Raw genomic sequence first — 16,568 nt, forward strand, 5'->3', positions numbered from 1 at the left:
CCCCATCCTCCACCACTCTCAAAAAATCTACTGTTTCTCCATCTTAAGGAAGATTTAACCCTCTCTTTCCCAAGGAGTAATTTGTTACATTTGTTGGAGTAAATTTAATGGTTTAAAATCAGAAATTTGGTTAATAATTCCATCCATCTATAATAGTATAGACAGAGCTTTTGTAAATGCTTTCTTAAGAGATTAGAAGATAGTCTTTTTTGCTCTGAGCAACAATATTTAAATGCCTTGCATTAGTCCGCATTCAGGTATCCAAATACCTTCCAACTTGCTCCAAAAGAATTTGAAAACTGAACACAGGGAAATCATGAACAGGAAAACTATAAAACACGATACAGTTTTGGTTATATTATCTGTTCTTCTGCTCTTCAGAGCTACAAGATTTTAAGTTAGCTCAGGTATTTAACTAAAAATCAGTCTCTGAAACATTCCATGAGAATGGCTGTCCTTCTAGCCTCTGCATGAGAAGGTGCAAAATTGGAAGAAAGTCTTGGACTTGTACACACCAGTTAAGTGACACAATCCAGATCAGTTTAAAGTTTACCCAGTTGACAGTTCAAGAAGAATCCTTTCATTTCCAGTCAAATACCTGCTTCTAGAGAAATTTTAAGCAGTCTTGGCACTCCCGGGTTCCAATCACTTTTACCCCCCAGGATGGGGATTATCTGCTTAGCATCAAGCAAAGGCACAGCTCTTTGAATTATCTCAAGAGACAGAGGTGAAAAGCAAAAACTACCCAATATGAAAGTTTGCTCTAACCCAACTTCAGTTCAACTAAAAATGTATAGAAAAAAAATCTGTAAATTCTCTCAGCTTTGTAGCATTTGTTTTATATCTTATTTTAAATACTTCTTTCAAGTTAAGAAGGCTTGTCATCAATGAAGTAGACAGTTACTTACCTTCATCAATGAAGTTTAAAAAAATAATCAGGGTCTTAGAATTACCTGACTAGGAAAAGTCCTGACTTGAAAGTATTCTAAAGGTGAACTGTGATTTCACAAATCCTTAGCATGTTTATCATTGAGGGATGCTAAATCCCTTTCTCAAAAATTGTTTTCTTTCTATTACAGCCAAAACTGAAACAGGAATGAATGGTTTAAATGAGGTTGAAAGAACAAGGAGTACTTGTGGCACCTTAGAGACTAACAAATTTATTTGAGCACAGTGGGCTTTAGCCCACAAAAGCTTATGCTCAAAAAAATGTGTTAATCTTAAGGTGCCACAAGTACTCCTCGTTCTTTCTGCTGATACAGACTAAAACGGAAACCACTCTGAAACCTGTTACATGAGGTTGTTACTTGTTCAACTAGGTATTGACTGCTAACCATTTCTCCCCCTTTTCTTTTATTTCAATAAACTTAGATTTTAGATAATTCTCAGTAATGTATAATCTTACATATGTTATCCACTGATAATGGATCAATCTTTCCGACAAATAGTTTCCATATAAATATGAAGTTGTTAACCTTGATCTCTATGAGATTTTAGGTGTTTCTGTGTAAAAGCTTTACACATAATTTAACAAACAAATTACCCATTGGGAGTAGAATATAAACATTTTTATAAAGAGCTAGCAAAAGTAGAAGAGTGACAGAAACAGGGGAAAAAAAAAAAATCAGCAAGAAGCCAAGATGGCCACATTTGTCATGGGTATATATGAAGGGTCAAGCATATGGGGGAGGAAAAAAAAAAAAATCCGAGTGAAGGAAACTACCTATTGTGTGTTTGAAATGTAACCACAGTTCCAGATCTACAACTGTCTACCAATCGTGCACTCTAGTTGGCTAACTCTATTCCTTTTGGTATAATTTCTAATAATTCTCTACATTATAAATATTTATAAATACGGGACATGTTATACATGCACAGAATCTTTTACACTACACAGATTAATATACACAATATGCCACCATTAAGTGTGTGTATTTTAGGTCAAGCAATGGGTAATAGCTTTGTTTATTCGCACTGATTGGCTAAGGTCAAAAATTACAAACCGAAGAAAACTGGCCTTCTCCCTTCACCCCACAAGGAGTAAATATCTTGTAAGATTCTTTGAAGCAAAGATCCAAAATGGAAATATCACACTTCACCATGATCTCATCTCGTGAGGTCTTTGGGGAGTTTCCTAATTTGACATAACTGAAATTGTCTCCTGCACTCATATGAAGCTAACCTACTGTCTGATACATATGTAATCGGGGGTGGGGGAGGAGCCCAGAAATAAACCAATACAGACGCATCTCCTTAACTCACAAAAGTGATCTGAGACCAATTGCTGATTAGCAAATGTGAGTATTTCATATGAAATTATATAGTGCTTTATATTTTTCCCCATACTCTACACACTTATAATAACCCTGTGAAGGTGGTTATGTATCCCATTTTACATATAGGAAAATTGCCAAGGGAAACTGCCAAGCAAGAAGCAACAGAAAGTCAGGGGTACTGCACCACAAAACATATATTATAAAGAAATTAAAACATTTCACAGTACACCACTAATTATAAAATATACAAGTAATTGCACTACGGCATATTTTGTAAAAGTAATGAACTGGGGACAGTAGTATAAAACTTCTCTACAGCACTCGTTATTAAAAGGAATATCAACTTAAAAATCACAATTCTATCTGAAAGATTGGTTTCAGTTGTATTTTTACAACTAACATAATAATAACTGAAAGAGGACAAATTTGTATCTAGTTTTAGAGATTACCTTGTGCATTTGACAACACTTTGTGTCTAGTCAGTTTCCCTTGTTTTGTGATCCTTTAATACAACAACAGAAGAGGGAAAACACAATTTAACAATAGGAAGCTCTGACCATAAAACCACCAAAATCAGCACAGAAGGACACAAGGGCACATGTACTCTGTGAAATTACTTTTAACTCATTTTTTGAACCAACTGTTTCAACTTGACTATGTTCATGTACATTTGTGAGAAATCGGGGCATCATCACTTTTTGGTGAGAATTAATGTAATGGATCGCTTTGTCAGTTTGACTGCTAGCTAGTACCTAAATTTACTTTTCTTTTTACAAAGTTCTTACATATTATTTCTCTTTAGGATGCGGCAGACCCTTAATATTTTGAGCACTTAATATTTTGCCCTGTTTGTTAATCATGTCACTTTATACGAGTAATGATTCAAGCAATACTATATATATTTTTTCAGAAAAAGACTCATGCATGATTTGAGTTTCACCACCACCTCAAAAATTGGGGCAAAAATTTTCAGAAATAGCTGGTACAGACAGTAAGTGGCTACAAATCCAAGCATAAATTGCATTATCTTTATTGAAAACTTTATTCTTTTGGATAAAATTAACATTTCTCACTCCATGTATTAAAATTCTCAGCATTAAATATTTTCTAATCTAAATATACATTTTAGCTTAACATTAAATAACAAATATACAATCTGTTATAATCAGTAAGCTTTTACCTATTCAGTTACTATTCACTAACATGATAAAATGAAAATCCTTCACCTACAGAATCCTGTTCAGTTCAGTTCTTAGTGATAAAAATCAGACTGTAACAATAAAAGTCTAAAAGCCAAATTCCACTCTTATTTACATGGGTTCAGCTCAGGAGCTGTACCCATATAAGACAGAGTAGAATTTGTCCCTAAAACAAGTTTGTCCCTAAAACAAGAAAATTAAATTGGGATTTCTAAAACATGAATTAGAACACCTTCATTTCTACCTGCAACCCCTAGTATCTTCTCAATAAATGTAGTAACAGTTCTCCAAAAGTGGTACATGGAGATCCTGACCTTCTTACAAAAATCCCTTCAGGAATGAAGGAATTAGTACCCATGGTTCACTAAGTTTCAGGACAGTCCTGCACATGCAAGTTTTGCACCACCTATTTTAGGAATGTGTAAGAGTTAATGATTCAACAAAGTATAGTAATTACATTTTTCGATTTCTTACGCTTGTGTTCTAACCAACACTCTGAAAAAATGAAAACAAGTATTTACCTATAGATATCCTTTTAGGAAATCAGTACTGTATGTCCAGAACTATATGCATTTCCGGTTAGATTTCCAGGGAGTTTTGGCCATTCTTGCTATCGATACTATTGACCTTAATCTGTTAAAGTGCTTTCTGAGAGTATTATTGTTGGATCATATTAAAGAAGTTCTGTATTAAAATCACAAATGAGTTTGATTCCCCATAGTTTAAATTCCAGGGTATCACTAATTAAGAGGTCTCTTGGTTTTTGGTACTGTTTTTCTCCCTCTGTGTGTGAAACTTGCAAGCTGTTAATTGTGTTAGTACATTCTAAGACAGAGTCTGTTTTCAAAGCAATTCTTTGTAACAACAACTACTCACACAGAGAGACTCAAAGCAATGCCCTGTAACAACAGAAACAGTACCCAGAGACTCCCCGTCCTTTTGTTGTATTCATCTCACTTTGTTAACAATTGTGATTATAATAGAGATAGAGGATGTATGTGGATGGATGCTTAGTGTGGATAATAACTGAATGATCAGGGAGGTACCAGCCTAAGAATCCAGTGTTCATCGGCTGAAGAAGGCGTCAAGTGGAAATAACCAGAGGATCCCTGGAGGGCAGACTGGAATCCACCCAACAGCCTCAAGAATGGGAGAACCAAAGAACAAGACAACATCTGGCAGCACGGAGCCAGATTGATTCAGCAACAGCATGATGAAGCAATTCCCATAGACTGGCATAGGAAGAAATTCCTATAACAATGGACTCTAGAAAGTGAGAAATTTGGGGTCTGATTCTGCAAACCAACTTCCAGGAGCATCAGATGAGCATCTGACAAGGCCCTGCTCCCTCTTCATGTCCAGGCCACCTGGCCAGTGGCTTGGCATGAGCAACTCTAAGGCTAGTAACTATGATAATCTTGCAGAACGTGTGTGTGTGCGCGCGTGTGCGTGTGCGTGAATAAATATGAAATTGAATGGAATGTTATAGCTATAACTGCTTACTATTATTCCTTCTGTATTCACAATAAATGTGGCATTTTGCCTTTTCCCCTTTAATAAGATCCTGCTGGTTTTTATTTTATTGGTATAACATTCTTACCAAATGTCACTTCTCCATTGCCACTCTTGTCAAACAACTGAAAAGCAACAATGAACATTGCATCTGGAGTACACAAAACTGACTCAAATGCCAAAAATTCTTGATAGGAGATCAACCTACAAAGGAAAAACAGAAGGTAAAGGCTTTAAAAGATATTCACAAGGGCCATGAAGGTTGGAGTTTGATAATTTGGAAGGCTTCACAATCCAGTGATTAAGAACAGGTGACAAGAAACCTGATTCTATGTTAAAAATGGGAACAATTGTGTTGTGTGGCCTTAGGGAAGTCACAACCCCTATGACTCAGTTTCCAATTGCATTCAGATCTGTGGACACAACTCTCAGTGTGAACCTAGTATTTAATACTTCATAATTATTTTTCAAGTGCTGTTCTACTTGGATTTACAAAGTGTGAAGTAACAAAGCTTTTCTGCTGAAATGAAATTTAGAGGGTTGCCACTGCTATATTGCTAATATAGATGCTGTACCAGAAACAGCTGGATTTTTTATGAACCAACATACAGATAAAAATGAGATTTTCCTCGCAAAATGCAGAATATAAGCACACTTAGAAATTCTTTTAAGAACACTGAAATAATACACTACTCTTCAAATTAAGCAAGCAAAACGTGTACAGTTCTGAATTTCAGATTAGCATGTATCTAGAAAAATAGTTGCAGTATAGCACGAAGCCCATTTTATTCACATTCCATCATTAATTTCTTTATCTACTTTATTTTACCATCAGTTTTTTTTCTTTGTAATCTCCGAAATAAGTTTAAACCACAAAAATGAACTGCATCTATAGCAATAAAGTAACATGCATAACATTTCTGCAGATTGTCAAGATAAGAATTCTCAAAAAAATATTTATTGATCTCAATTTACAAAATATAGCCTTCCAGTACTCTCAATGTTGAAGGATGAACTCAGTGAATTAAACATAGCAGTTATTTTGCACTGGGACTGTTCATGTCTGAAGATCTCAATTGAACAGATGCATATTTTATGAAACAGTTTAATGAATTAGGCCATAGTAGCCATTAGTTCATCTAGCCCTTATACATACACTAACCAAAATATAGATTCTTATAACAAGATTCTTTACTTTCCGTAGTCCCACTGAACTAGAATCTAGAAACATTATGGGCCACTAAACAGGAAAAATCTCAACTTTGACATTTCTATCATAGACAACCAGTCTAACAATTTACAAAAATGAGTTTCTTCCACAAAGTGATGATTTTGGAAAAGTTGAAATCTAAGGGCCCTGATTCTATTTATTAGATTTAACCAAGAAAAATTAGAATGGGAGCAAGAACTTATTCAATTACCAACACAGTTACATCCATCCAAAAGACAGATTACCATCCAGTCTTACACAACACACAATTTACTCCACATTAAAGATAGGCAAATTAGATTCTAGCCCCTGAGAAACAACATCTTTTAAATAGGTTGATAGCCAAACTGCGGGACAAAGTAAACAAGAAGCTGAACCAAATATATATCACTTGCACTGTGCTTTGAAGACCATCAGTTCTGGATTGTGTGAGAGTACCCACTGACGGAGGTTTCAAAAGGAGCCCTCTACCAAGAAAGCCAAACACTGCTGCTGGTGAGTTCAATCCCAAAAAAATGACAAACGTATCAAACTAAAGGACAGAACAACTATTTTTACAAAAACCTTTCTAAGGTGCACCTAAAGGAAACTGGTACCCAAATACTCCATCTTTTTCCAGAACTGTCATAAACTTTGGTTATTCTCGGCCATTTTTTCTAGGATTGTTAATCCTTCTTGAGTTACTTAAAACTTGAGAACTTAATTTTTAGGGGCAGACGGTTATTCAGAAGACCTTGGTTCTATTCCCAGGTTTTGCAATTGATCTGTAGTGTGACTATGGGTAGTCGCTTCAGCTCTTTGTGTGTGTACACAAAAGGGACATTAATACTTACCTAAACATTGTAAAGCAATTTTAGAGCCTCTGAAAAGTGTAATGTATTATTACAATTTAGTTGTAGACTAAAGTAATTAATAATGTTATAAATGAAACTACCTGTAGAAATAATACAGTTATTGAAGACTGAAATTTGGTATAAGATGCTAAGACTCAAAATGAAGGCTACAAAAGAATATGCTTCTAGAAAAAAAAATTCAGGGATAAACCTGATGATGTTACCATATAGGGACAGAATAAATCTTTCACATGAAAAAATCCTGACTAGAGATAAATATAGATCTGAAGATTCCGGAAGGCGCAGTTTCAGACAACTGAGTGTCCAAATATTGTATTCCAGATCACACAATAATAGTTCCCCATCACATAATCAGTTATTTGCATATAATGCATAGTCATTTTATTTTTAATTGTACAACTAAAACTTCACATTTAAGTTGCAATTCACATCATCCTATTTTTCTATTAACTTCTACGTTTGAACATAAAAGTTATTTATAACACCAACTTACTATTTCAAACGTTTCTCACAAGCAAATATGATATAGAATCATATCCTTATTTTTTCTGTTCCCTAATCACATTTAGTTCTAGATTAATTTTGTGTTTTTAACTGAGGAAATAACGCTTTGACATGCAGCAGTCTGGTGCTCTGTGAATTGTCTCACATAATTCTGAAAATGGAACTCAATCTTAGCCTAGGGAAATCCTATTTTAGTTATGCATTTTCCTGAACTGAGACTACTGATCAGATGAAGCAGTATTCTGCATCTGAATCAGAACTAGAAACTAGGACAAAACCAAATGCATTTTCATTTGTGATTCTTTTAGGATCTGAACCCAGGACTCCTAAATAAATCCAACTCTGAGTTCCTATCTCCCGCCAATTTTGGATGATAGCAACAAGAAGAGAAAACATTTTCTAGACCCATTCAACTAAGAATCTCAAGCACACAACATTAATTGCTTAAATTGTGAGTGGACGAGAAAGAGGTATTAAAGAAAGCATTTAAAAAGAATGTTAAAATGCCTACAAGTAAATTTGAAAAAAAGATTAGTTTTACGCAAGCAAGATTATTTTAATCACATTTTTGTATCCTGTTAAATAATCTAAAATAGATTTTAGAGATACACCTCTACCCCGATATAATGCTGTCCTCGGGAGCCAAAAAATCTTACCGCGTTATAGGTGAAACCGCGTTATAAACCTGCTTTGATCCACTGGAGGGCATAGCCCCGCCCCCCCTGGAGCACTGCTTTACCACGTTATATCCGAATTCGTGTTATATTGGTCCCGTTATATCGGGGTAAAGGTGTAATTTTTGCCCTCTAATATGCAGCATGCTTCACTCTGTAATTTGTAAAAATTAACCAGTGAGCTCTTTTTCCAAGGTGTAGATTGTCATATTCTGGAGAGCAGGCTCAAGCCTCATAAAAATGAAACCGAAAGTGAATAGAAAATTAGAGAATATTGCATTAATTTGTAAATACCAATCAAGATATAAACCATATTTTACTAGTCCTATTCATATTTTGAGAATGTTTTGATATGAAAGCTCTCAACTACAAAAATCCAAACACTAGTGAAGGTGGAATAATAAGATGTTATAAGTACTTGCTCTTCTGAATTTTAAGCAGCAGATTTCATGATCAATAGATGTAAACTACATTTATCACATCAAGTGGTGGAGGTTTTGCTTCTTTACAGTAGGCATGTAAGGCTGGAAATATTGGCCTTTACTCATGGAGGGTGCTAAAATTACCATTAGCCAATGAGCAACTAAATGCTCAAAAACTGAGAAGGAAAGCTAAATCTGGACAAGTTAGTGCTCAAATACCTTGGCTGTCTTCCAACTTCTTCTGTCTCTGTAAAAATCCAAACTCTGGATAGCAAGTTACACATTATTTCATCATATTTTATCACCTGCATGAATATACTGATCTCACTCTGAACAATAGTGCCCAAACAAAAAGCTGCACACAAAACAGAAAGTGATAGAAAACCAGCAATTTCTCAGTCTGAGGGTCTGCTATAAGAAGTGAAAGACACTCTTGATTCCTAACTGTACAAAAAACCACTCTTCAAATAAACACACTTCTAAAGGATGACCAACAGCTGAGGAAGAAAGCAAAATATTACAGATTTGCTTGTTTACTGATCATGATTTCAAAAAGATACGTATATTCAGCCATATTGCTGGTGATACATCCCATTACATCCATATGTTAGAGACAGTAATGTAACTTTTTTGGGTTATCAAATACCTCCTAAAAGTCCAAGGAGAAATGTTGCAATCTTATTTAACAAACATTATGTAACTATATAACAGAGTAAATTCTATTTTTGCTATTTAACACAAATTATATGCATTTCATAGAATGATAATTTTAGTTATCTAGTGCAGATACCAAACTTTCTTGATCAGGGTCCTTGAAATATAAAATAAAACATTCTAAAATACTACAATAAAGGAAAACGAAAAACATCTAAATATCACCCAGGGTCAGATTTACACTTACAGAATCAAGGAAAATAAGAGGCTTTCCATTTCAAATAAATGAAATTTATCTATAAAAAATAGATTGTATTCTATTTTAATAGCAGCCTTCCATCTCTTCTCTACCAAATGCCCACTCCTCTCTGATGGTATTTTTGACCTCTGCTCTGATGCTTCTTAACCTCTTGGCTCCACTTTAACAACATCCATGCTTCTTGCTACAATACAATGCCAAACCGAATGCCTACACGCAGCAATGGAAAAGAGCAAGAAGGTAAGGTTACTTCGGAACAGAGTCGGTTAAAAAAATAACATGCGTCTTAGAAGACTGGGCATTTTGTAAAATAGTTTCAGAGAGCAATTTATAAACAATGACTACTGTTCATAAGCAATTATTAAAAAACTGTGCAGTATAACTTTATCTTGATTAGGTTATACTTTTCTTCCAAAATAAAAAGCGTTTGGTGTCTCTCTTGCCAAGAGGTTCTCAGTGGTTTGATCTGTATGTGAATGGTGGCAGTGAGGTATTATAAAGACCACACACTACAGAAAATGCATGACATCTTTTTTATTTTTCCAAGCTGTGTTTAATTATGGATACTGAAGACCAGGGGTGGGCAAACTTTTTGGCCTAAGAGCCACATCTGGAAATAGAAATTGCATGGCGGGCCATGAATGCTCACAAAATTGGAGTTGGGGTGAGGACTCCGGGGTGGGACCAGAAATGAGGAGTTCAGGGTGCGGGAGGGTCCTCTGGGATGGGGCTGGGGTGCGGGAATGGTGGGGGGCGAAGGACCTGGCTGAGAGTGCGGGCTCAGGAGTGGGGCTGGAGATGAGGGGATTGGGGTGCAGGAGGGTGCTCTGGACTGGAATCAAGGGATTCGGAGGTTGGGAAGGGGATCAGGGCTGGGGCAGGGGCTTGGAGCATGGGGAAGGGCTCTGGGCGACACTTAACTCAAGTGGCTCCCAGAAGCAGCGGCATGTCCCTCTCCGGCTTCTACACAGAGGCATGGCCAGGCGGCTCTGCATGCGGCCCTGTCCATTAGTTCCCAGCCAATGGGAGCTGCAGGGGCTGCACTTGGGGTGGGGAAAGCATGCAGAGCGGAGGCCCCTGGCTGCCTCTACACATAGGAGCCAGAAGGGGGCCATGCCGATGCTTCCGGGAGCCGCATGGAGTGGCCCCCGACCCTGCTCCCTAGCTGGAGCACCAGAGGAGGGCCTTGCTGCTGCTTCCGGGAGCCACGTGCAGCGGCCCCCGACCCTGCTCCCTGGCTGGAGCAGGGCAAGTCCCAGAACCCGCTCCCCAGTGGGAGCTTGAGGGCTGGATTAAAACGGCTGGCAGGCCAGATGTGGCCTGTGGGCCATAGTTTGCCCACCCCGCTAAAGACTCTACAGTTGCTGATCATGGACCTGAATAAACTGAGAATGAACTTCTTCAAGGCAATCATGAAAAAATGGATGTACTTATTTTAATCAAAAATGTAGCTATTCTGTTAGGCATACACAATGGCCTCTGGCTAAGCCCCATATTAATAACCTAAATACTATGTTAACCCCTCAGTTAAAGCACCTTAAAAATTGTTATACTCTATATTCTCACTAATCTGAAACAAAATTATCTACTGAATTTGAGAAAAATCTCATTATTTAGGTAAACAAACAAGCTCATATAGCTCAACACAAATAGTAAGATATTGTTTTAGAAGGCAATAAAGTAACCAGAAGACATATTAAATCATTTGCCAATTATACGCTTTTAATGGAAAGCAAAGTTCTCACCCATCCTTGGTTTGATCTGCTACTCCCGCCAATAGTTGCACTGTTTTAGGATTATAATTTGGGTCTGTGTATAGTCCTAGGTATCTCTGCACAAAATCTCCTGGTGTCATGTAATGCTCTCCATCTTTCTCAACAGTGGCATACTAGAGAAAAAGAGAGAAAACAAAATAACATAATTTGGATGATTAGGTTAGGGGTTACTGAATTGATACGATATTTTCTGTCTTATTATCTATCCCTTTCTTAATGGATTCCCAACATTCTGTTTGCTTTGTTGACTGCTGCTGCGCATTGAGTGGATATTTTCAGAGAACCATCCACAATGAATCCAACATCTCTTTCTTGAGTGTTAACAGCTAATTTAGACCCCAACATTTTGTATGTATAGTTGAGATTATGTTTTCCAACGTGCATTACTTTGCATTTATCAACATTGAATTTCATCTGCTATTTTGTTGCCCAGTCACCCAGTTTTGTGAGATCCCTTTGTAACTCTTCGCAGTCTGCTTTGGATTTAACTATCTTGAATAGTTTTGGATCATCTGCAAATTTTGCCACCTCACTATTTACCCATTTTTCAGGACACATGAACAATCTTGACATTATCCCTTTAATGTTTATAACTCTAGAACTTCTTGGAGAAAAAAAAGGAGAGGAAATGCCTGGTTTTAGGACCACAGTAACCTGAGGCAGAACATACCTAGTCTAGTCTCGTCCCATCCCCTTGCAAAGGCAGGATGTAGACCCTACCACTATCTCTACAGAAGTATTAGATATTAAAAAGTGATACTACACTTGCTCATAATATAACAGTTTTCAGAGTTTTGGGTATTTGTGACCGGGGTCCTACTGGGGAGCTTGCTATGGTCACTCAATTAGGGTGAACTGCAAAGAATGGGGCAGCCAAACCCCAAAAAGTTGGTGGATATTCCAATATTTAGATTCGCCAAGCCAGTTTCTTTATTACCTTATTGGTTACTCAGAAGTCCAAACAACACAGTTCCCTTAAAGTGATCCAACCTCAGGCCTCCATCCACGGACCCACATCAAATATGATTAACATTTCTGTAAATCTTATTTCATCATTTGAAAGAAAATGTTCTACCAATCCCAAAGGATCGGACGCATTACCTCCCAGGTTAATGAATGTTTCAGATTCTACCCAAATACACACTACAGCCAATTCTTATTAACTAAACTAAAATTTATTTAAAAAACGACAGAGAGAGAGAGAAGTATGGTAAAAAGATCAATATACATACTGACATGAGTTCAATTCTTGAGGTTCAGATTCATAGTAGAGATGGTGAGCTTTGCAGTTGCCAAGAGTTCCTTTAGAATTCAGTTCATAGGTCATAGTGCAATGTACAAATATCATATTCAGGGAGTACTAGAATAACTGGGATCTCAGTGTTGCGACTCAAACTTCCCCGATGAAGCTTAAGCAGATCTGAGATGACAGAATCACGACCCAAAGATCTTTTATAAAATTTCATGTCTTTTGACAAGTTGGAATTCCTCAGAGAACAGAAAGGTAAATTAGGATGACTTTGAAGGAGGTCCATCAAAGGGTACTTAGCGGGTACTTAGCTATACAAATTAACATAAGGCCATTTGCTTGTTTCTCCACTATTCACCGTACATTTCAAAGAGAGATGAATACTGAGATATCCCATGTTTACAATTAATTTACATGATAGGATGTTCTTTTGACCTGTACTGTAAGCTGTGGTCCACATTTTTAGTCTTCAATGTTTCATAGTTTTTTGTACTGAAAATATATTTTTGTCTTGACCATCCATAACAGACGTTATCAGAGAATCTGGGGGTTTCAAAATCTGAGAAAGAGGAAGGCAAAGCTTTTGGCTCCAGAGAAAGTGTAGAAATTGTTTGGGACTGTGGGATAAGAAGAATAGTAGATGTATACTGCTGTTAAAATTATCAGCAGTGACATAGTTAAAAGCTAACATTTAAATTTATCCCTTATAATTAAAAAAAAACCAAAACTTTAAATGACTCCAAACCTATAATTATTATCTTCATCAATCATCTCCTATTTGTTTATTACATCCACTTGTGTCTTGTCTTAGACTGCAAAGTTTTTGGGCCAGGGACTGCACCTGTCTATGTATTTTACGAAAGCTAGCAAGATGGGCCCTTATTTTGACTGGGGCATGTTGGACTCACCATATGACAAACAATAAACTGTTGTCTTATATTTAAGAATTAACACTCCATTAAAATAAACAGGATAGTTCAAACTTTATCAGAGCTATTGTTTCAGGGTTCCTGCATGTTTGGCAAAGTCAGGCAAACATCCTTGCAACACCTTCTTAAGGTTCCCTTTCCATTTTAAAATAATAAAACCTTAGATTATGAAGCATGAGTCTGCTGTAAGGAGTGCATTCCACAGTAAACTCTGCACATGCAAGATCACGAAACATACAGGGTACTGAAAATATCCACAATAGCAGCAGAATTCAGTTATAAAAGAGGAAGCACGCAGTCAAGGACACATGAAAGACAGTAAACATTTAAGCATACAATACTGTAAACATAATTATCCTATTTCTTTAAAAACTAATCAAACTATTTTTATTAAATTGTGAATTATTTTATAATAATCTGTTACGGAATTTATTTTTGATACAAATGAATGAACCATTATCTGATAGATTATTCTCAGCTCCATATGAGAAGGTCATGATAATTAGAAAGGATGCTGGCGAAAAGCCAACACATTAAGGAGTGACAAAATAAGTAAGCCTTTCACTTTTGGCATGTATTTAGAAATTCATAGTATCTGGCCCCAAGTGACCTTTCTGTGATGCAACCTATAAGGCAAGTATCTCTTAGCATGAAAAAAATAAAAGGTTTGACTAAACTCCGATATATATATTCTTTTATATTCATCTATATTTTATTAAGAAGTTACTTAATTTACCCCAAAATTAAAATAAATTTACATTACACATTAAACTTTATATTAAAATTAAAAATGGATTCTTCAATTCTAAATTATTTCTTTGCAAAAGAGAATTCTTATCACACATAAAAAGGATAATTCAAAATTGAGCATTTGATTAATTTGAACATCTTGTTTTCTACCACCACAACATAACATGTCTAAGCTAAGTACAGTCTGTCTTTTTAACATACAGTTAGATGCCATCACACTGGTTTTCAGCCAAAATTAATATTTCCTCCAAACTTTATCCTTGATAGAAGAAAATATTCACAGGTATCCCTCTCATCATTCTCATTAAATCAGGTGCAATAGATTTGAGAAAATGGACTTTTAATGAAAAAAATTGTACTGTGTTTTAAATAAATGGAAAAGGGTAGCATGTTCTTTTTTCCTCCTTACTGGTTCAGTTCCATTTTGGGTTCAGCAGACAGGGACTCATTCAACCGGATGCTTCCTACATTTAACTGCATCTCCTCTAGGGGAAAAAATGGAGGTTCACCAGGAGATTAGATAAACACTGTCCTAAAGAGACCTGTATCCTTCCTGCTCTCCATTTCAATTTCTCCTTTGTTTTGTTCCTTTATGCTTTCATACTCTAAAAATAAAAATTTTCCGCTAACACTTTAATAATTTAAACAATAAAATCTTACACCAAGCTTCACAAATTCTAATATGCACAGCATACACACTAATATATTCATGTGAATTGGATGGTAATATTTAGTAGAATGCATCACGTGAACAAGAGGAAGGATAAGGACACCCTGTACCACAGTGCAAGGTGAACACATGAACTCTATTCCTCTTCATGATCCTCATCGTTACTTGTGTCTATTTTCAAGGGAAGCCAAATTTAGGCAGGAATGCATGCCCTTTAGCTGAACAACATGGAACAGACTTGCACCCTCAGCAAAGAGCACAACATATTTGACCCATGAAATGTGTTGTAACACAACATATTTGACCCATGAAATGTGTTGTAACACTAACAATATTTCTCAACAAAGTTCTATTCTTTTTTGTCTTGAGAGTTTCTGTTGTGATAAAAAAAATATAAGTTTATTTATAACCTATCAACATAGCATGAACGGGATTTCAAACTTGTGTAATTTGCCAAATTATCAAAAAGAAACAGAAGATTATCTCTTTCTATGACCATAACTTTTTCTTAATTTGGTGTACCTCTAAACAGGAATACAATTTAAAATGTTTAAGTTCCTATAGCTTTTTTATTGCAAGTTTCAGCTATTCAAGAAAAGTAATATGGCAGCCATTACATCTTCATTTCTTATGTGCACAAAACAAGGTCGTTTTCATATCTGTTGTAGAACTTGTGGAATTAAGACTTTTTAAAAACAATAAACTGCCCACGTGACAGTAAAATATTTAACTTCATATGGAGAATTTACAGATTTAGCAACACGGTAAGGATAAAAATACTACATACATGACTTAAATCAAGGGTTTCAAATAATTTACTTCACTTCAGCAACAAAAACTCCTATTTCAAAACACAACATAAGACAAGAATCATATACGCTCTGCATTATGTGAAGCATTCCAGTTGAACAGAATAAGTTTACGCAAAAGTTAAATATGCCAAATGTCAGAAAACAACCCAGTCATGTTTCAAGTCTTGTATGACTTGCAAAATGTTTTTTTTGACAGTCTAACTACCAAAGTCCACAAGCCAATAAAAGAGCTTTTAGATATCTGATACTCATTTGTATTTCAATAAATTAATACTTAACTATTTTATTCTTTAAAACTAAATACTACACATCCAGTTTATGCTTTTATGGTGGGGAAAAATCTTTACAGGGTATATCAGATGTTAAAAAATTAGACAATCATTTGAATACAACATTGCAATTTTTGGCACCCACTCCTGTATTCAAATTAACCATCTATGAAAAAATGTGATGGTCAGATATAATTAGTTCTCTCAGCCAAAAGGGTCTCTTGGCTGCTTATCATATCTGGGAACTTGATAATACAGCATCAAAGGTCACATGTCAAGGATGACATAAAAGTGACTTGTGTTATTACTGTCTTATATCCAGGGGAACTCCTTAATTTAAAATTACTTTCATTTCCTGTATTCTAGCTAAAGTGTTTTACTTGAGAATTACTGAATGTAAAGGATTTCTTTACATAGAAAGATATTTAAAATATTAAGGGACACAATCAAGGACCAAAGACACATTTGATCACATCAATCTTGTTACAAAAATCTTACTTTCATAATTTTGTGTTTTCCTTTTAGAATTATCTTTCTGATGGCTTGAGGG

At 35.8% G+C, this 16,568-nt stretch overlaps 1 protein-coding gene across 5 annotated transcripts in view; it reads right to left on the bottom strand.

The window, feature by feature from the left end:
* The window catches only part of SLC25A12 (solute carrier family 25 member 12), a 66,592-nt gene that overhangs the window by 47,780 nt on the left and 2,244 nt on the right, over nucleotides 1-16,568 (bottom strand). For 3 of the 5 annotated variants that reach the window (XM_043505280.1, XM_043505277.1, XM_038421621.2), the window contains exons 3-4: nucleotides 11,310-11,452; nucleotides 5,076-5,191 (exon numbers count right to left, since the gene is read on the bottom strand). In XM_043505280.1, coding sequence (XP_043361215.1) covers nucleotides 5,076-5,191; nucleotides 11,310-11,452 — 259 coding nt within the window. Of the gene's footprint in view, nucleotides 1-5,075; nucleotides 5,192-11,309; nucleotides 11,453-12,571; nucleotides 12,828-16,568 lie in introns of all 5 variants that reach the window. The other 2 variants (XM_043505278.1, XM_043505279.1) reach the window with 2 other exon arrangements.

Source organism: Dermochelys coriacea, chromosome 11, assembly GCF_009764565.3.
Source record: "Dermochelys coriacea isolate rDerCor1 chromosome 11, rDerCor1.pri.v4, whole genome shotgun sequence".
Taxonomy (NCBI): Eukaryota; Metazoa; Chordata; order Testudines; family Dermochelyidae; genus Dermochelys; species Dermochelys coriacea.